Source organism: Rhincodon typus, chromosome 36, assembly GCF_021869965.1.
Source record: "Rhincodon typus isolate 14 chromosome 36, sRhiTyp1.1, whole genome shotgun sequence".
Lineage (NCBI taxonomy): Eukaryota > Metazoa > Chordata > Chondrichthyes > Orectolobiformes > Rhincodontidae > Rhincodon > Rhincodon typus.
This window is the reverse complement of record NC_063367.1, coordinates 19,839,247-19,844,530: the sequence shown is the minus strand read 5'-3', so window position 1 is coordinate 19,844,530 and position 5,284 is coordinate 19,839,247. Positions and strand designations below refer to the sequence as shown.

Here is a 5,284-nt window from a genome sequence, read left to right as displayed (position 1 = left end):
CAGATTGGTTTCACAGGTCGGCGCAACATCGAGGGCCGAAGGGCCTGTACTGCGCTGTAATGTTCTATGTTCTATGCTGCCAGACCTGCTGGGTTTCTCCAGCTGTTTCAGATCTCCAGCACCTGCAGTGCTTTAGAGTGATGCAGCATGGAAACAGACCCTTCAGTCCAACTCACCCATGTCAACTAGAAATCCTAAATTAATCTGGTCCCATTTGCCAGCATTTGCCCATACCCCTCTAAACCCTTCCTATTCGTGTACCCATCCAGATGTTAATTAAATGTTGTAATTGTACCAGCCTCCACCACTTCCTCTGGCAGCTCATTCCATACACGCACCACCATCTGCGTGAAAACGTTGCCCCTTAGGTCCCTTTTAAATCTTTTCCTCTCACCTTAAACCTATGCCCTCTAGTTTTGGACTCCCATACCCTGGGGAAAAGACCTTGGCTATTCACCCTATCAATGCCCCTCATGATTTTATAAACCTCTATAAAGGTGAACCCTCAGCCTCCGATGCTCCAGGGAAAAAAAAGCCCCAGCCTATTCAGCCTATAGCTCAAACCCTCCAACCCTGGCAACATTCTTGTATATCTTTCTTTTATTTTAGTGTCCTGAGACCTCCTTCTGTGACTGTGCGTCAAATATCTGCTCACTCAAGCTCTGTAACATGTTGAATGTTTATATGCACCTGGGATCAGCTGTGGCTTTGTTGGGGTGCACTGGGCTTTGAGAGTTAGAAAGGTGTAATCAGGTCCCACTGCAGGATTTAAACACAAGGATCCAGACTGGCACTGCCGCTGCAGTACTAGGAACTGCTGCATTGTCAGCAGTGCCATCTTTCAGACAACTGGTTTAAACAGATCCCCAGACCTCCCTCTCTGCTGGATGCAAACGATATCCCGTGGCAGTATTTCCAAGGGGGTGGCAGTATGGAACTCTCTCCCCAAAGATAGTTGACTCTGCATGTGTTGGGGGGAGATGCAGGAGATGAAGCATTTAATACAGACAGACATGCTTGTTAGCCAAGGATAAAGGGATTACCGAGCCAAGACTGGGGTATGGGTGCTGGTAAATGTTGTTGAAAGAACCTCCCTTACCCGAATTACACCACGCCCCCCAACCCCAACCCCAGTCTCCCTGAACCAACATCACTCCAACAAAATGACGTTTTGACTCTGGGATCTTGCTGTGCTCAAATTGGTGGTTCCGTCTTATGTCGTAACAGTGACCTCCCTTCAGAAGCGCTTTCACAGATTCACAGAACCATTATGGTGCAGACTGCCATTCAGCCCATCATGCCTGCACTAGCCCTTCGAACCAGCTTCAGCCTCCAGTGCCCCCCACTCCTCCCCCCACCCCGCACAAATACCCTTGCACATTAACTTTACCCTAAACGCCATCCCACGTTCTCTTGAACATCTTTGCAGTAACTTCCTGCCGTGCTGAGAGGCTGTACACAAATGCAGTCTGTTGTTGTACAGCTGACTAGAAGTCTCAAGACCAGGAGCTGAACCGTGACCCAACATGGACTACCCCCACCCACCCTACCGTTCACAACCACCAACACCAGCCTTGGTGAAGGCTGGGACTTACCATCCTGTGCCAACCCAGTCAGAATCTCGGCCATAACAATTCGGAGCTGGGCTGCACATGCCGGAATGTTCCTTGGCCCAGGGTCTAGGCCGGAAGAACGTGGAGAACAGATGCATCCTTCCTTCTCCCCACATCCCGTAGCCCCTTCCCCACCCCACTTCAAAGTAAAAAGCAAAATTACCTAAATAGGCCGGTGACCTCCTCCTGCTCCCGTGCCTCTGTTTCCCTCCTCACCTCACAGACCCGACTGAACACGGACTGGCTCTTAACCACGCTGCAGGCAAAGAAACGGGCATGAGTTATTCCCTGCCAATCAATACTGACCCATGTAAGCGACAGAGGTCTTCAGGCAACTGTCCCAATCTGCAAACACACCGTGCTCCAGAAACAGCAAGACATCGGTGGGGAGCAGGACCATCTGAGCCCTCTCCAGAGGGTTGGCCTTGGCTGAGCTACAATCTCAGAACGAGCAGGCGGCGGGGGCCCAGTCATTCAGGGTGGCACAGTGGCTCAGTGGTTAGCACTGCTGCCTTACAGCGCCAGGGACCTGGGTTCGATTCCACCCTCGGGCGACTGTCTGTGTGGAGTTTGCACATTCTCCCCGTGTCTGTGTGGGTTTCCTCCGGTTTCCTCCTGCAGTCCAAAGATGTGCAGGTTAGGGTGGATTGGCCACGCCAAATTGCACAGTGTCCAGGGACGTACAGGCTGGGTGGGTTAGCCATGGGAAATGCAGGGTTATAGGGGCAGTGGGATGGGTTTGGTTGGGATGCTCCTCAGAGGATCAGTGTAGACTCGATGGGCCTAATGGCCTGCTTCCACTCTGTAGGGATGCTATGAATGACCTTTGTTCTGTATTGCTGGGCCATCTTCCAGAGACCTGCCCTGGCAACTTTGGACGATGCTAATATTGTAGCCTCTTGTGCCAGTCCTGGGAGAAGGGGACAGCCTTCCTCTATACAGCCTGGCAACCGGTGGGCATCAATTTCCCACCGACGAACACATCAGGATAATTCCCGCAAACCATGCACGGTAGATCCAGGCAGAAGGCGCTCCACCTCATTGCACACTTCCAATATGTGTTCTTACATATTGTATGTAATATGTTAGGGTGGATTGGCTGTGCTAAATTACCCATAGTGTCCACGGATATGCAGGCTGGGTGGCTTGGAGACAGTAAGGATGCAGATGCTGGACGCTAGAGTCAATAAACGTGGAGCTGGAGAAGCACAGCTGGTCAGACAACATCCAAGGAGCAGGGAAGTCAAAGTTTCGGGCCAAGACCCTTCATCAGGACTGACCAGCTGTGCTTCTCCAGCTCCACAGTTATTGACTGTGGATTAGGTGGGTTAGCCACAGGAAATGCAAGGTTACAGGGATAGGTTTGTGGGGGCGGGGGAAGGTGTTGGGATGCTGTTCAGAGGGTCAGTATGCGACTCGATGGGCCAAATGGACTGCTTCCACACTGTAGGGATTCTTTTATTCTATTAGAGCAGAACAGAGTGTTACAGCTACAGAGAAAGTAAAACTCTAATATACGAGAGGTCCGCTCACCGGTGACTTAGTGATAAATGATAAAAGTGACAGCAGACATGTGTCTGCTTCCTAATGCTCAGGGCACACGGGTTCAAATCCCACCAGGACAGATGGTAAAATCTGAACTCAGTTAAATCTGGAATAAAATTAAAACAAAGACTGACCATGTCACAGCTGTCAATTGTTGTAAGAAACCCATCTGGCTTATTAATGTCCCTCAGCGAAGGAAATCTGGTCTGGCCTGTGTGAGACTCCAGACTCCTAACGATAGGGGCAATTCCTAACTGCCCTTTGGAACGGCCTCAAGAGCCAATCATTCCAGGGGCGATTAGGAATAAGCAAAAAAATGCTGGCCTGGACAGCAACACCCACAAGACAAAGAAGCAATGATTGAGGCCATTAAACAGGCACCAGAGTTCACTTCCAGAATACCGGGACCGGGGACCAGACAGATCGTAAACGTTTACAGACTTGGTTAAGCCATGCTTGAATGACCGAATGCAATTCCAGTCTCTGAATTATTCAAAGCATCTTCAGAGACTGGTGAACATCCGAAACGCATCTACGAGGGCACTGCAGAGAATGGAGTGGATTTACCAAACAACACTTTAACATCATGGAAAGGCGTTCAACGGGGCAGACGTACATACGATGTTTCCACTTGTGGGAAATAACCAAACCTGGCTCTGTAAATATCTGTCTACATAAGAACCAGGAGCAGGAGTAGGCCATCTGGCTCCATGAATCTGCTCCGCCATTCAATAAGATCATGGCTGATCTTTTCATGATCATGATCTCAGCTTCACTTGCCCATCCACTCACCATAACCCTTCATTCTTTTACTGTTCAAAAATCTATCTTTGCCTTAGAAACATTCAATGAGGCAGCCTCAACTGCTTCACTGGGCAGGGAATTCCACAGATTCACAACCCTTTGGGTGAAGAAGTTCCTCCTCAAACCAGTCCTAAATCTGCTCCCCCTTTATTTTGAGGATATGCCCCTAGTTCTAGTTTCACCTGCTAGTGGAAACTACCTCCCTGCTTCTAGCTCATCTATCCCCTTCATAAATTTGTATGTTTCTACAAAATCCCCCCTCATTCTTCTAAATTCCAACGAGTTTAGCCACAGTCTACTCAATCTCTCCTCATAAGCCAATCCTCTCAAACTCCGGAATCAACCTAGTGAATCTCCTCTCACCCCCTCCAGTGCCAGTATATCCCTTCTCAAGTAAGGAGACCAAAACTGCACACAGTACTCCAGGTGTGGCCTCACCAGCACCCAATACAGCTGCAGCATAACCTCCCTGCTTTTAAACTCAATCCCTCTAGCAATGAAGGACAATATTCCATTTGCTGCCACGTGCTGCATCTGCAAACCAACTTTTTGTGATTGATAAATAATAAACCCAAATTGGGAATGGAGGAGGAGGACATCACCCAGAGAAATGGGGGAATGAGTGCAGAACTCACTCTCCCAGGGAGTGCTCGAAGGGCATAGCATCAATACGTTGAGGTGGGGAGTGGCAGGGGGCAGTGGGGGGAAGCTGGATAAACACACGGGGGAAGACAGGATCAGAAGAATCAGCTAATAGGTTGAGCTGAGGTTGGAGGCTGGAGCAGGGATTGGATGGACAGAGTGGCCTGTTCCCATGTCCTGGACGACGACGGGGAAGTCCGTAAAAGCTGAAAAAGGGTGTCACAAACTCCAAGCATTTGTGTCTAAAAATGCAAAAGCAGATAGCGCACTGGTTTTGTGCAAACAGTGCTGAAACGATGAGCAGAGGTAAAACAACTGAAACGTGCGTACACAGGAGTGCAGTGCGATATTAAATAAGAGCTGTTGTTACCTGGTAACAGCTTCAGCAGCAGATGTTGATGCTCCTGCCAGAGGAGGCTCTGCAAAGAGGCAAAAGAGCAAATATTGTTCAGAACAGAAGCTCCAATCAGTCCGTCAGGAATTAAACACAACTGGGGGGGGGGGGGGGGGAATAGGATAGGGGGGAGGGAGGGAGAGGAAAGAGAGTGCGGGGTCGGGGGGGAAAGAAAGAAAGAAAGAAAGAAAGAAAGAAAGAAAGCAAGAAAGAAAGCAAGAAAGCAAGAAAGCAAGAAAGAAAGAAAGAAAGAAAGAAAGAAAGAAAGAAAGTGGGGGGGGGGGAA

The 5,284-nt window shown here is 49.3% G+C and overlaps 1 protein-coding gene across 1 annotated transcript in view; it reads right to left on the bottom strand.

Moving 5' to 3' along the window:
• Nucleotides 1–5,284, bottom strand: part of LOC109933462 (TP53-binding protein 1-like) — a 30,729-nt gene that overhangs the window by 17,300 nt on the left and 8,145 nt on the right. Inside the window, exons 5-6 of the mRNA XM_048617054.1 lie at nucleotides 4,975–5,023; nucleotides 1,777–1,869 (exon numbers count right to left, since the gene is read on the bottom strand). Of these exons, the coding sequence (XP_048473011.1) occupies nucleotides 1,777–1,869; nucleotides 4,975–5,023 (142 nt within the window). The remainder of the gene's footprint in view (nucleotides 1–1,776; nucleotides 1,870–4,974; nucleotides 5,024–5,284) is intronic.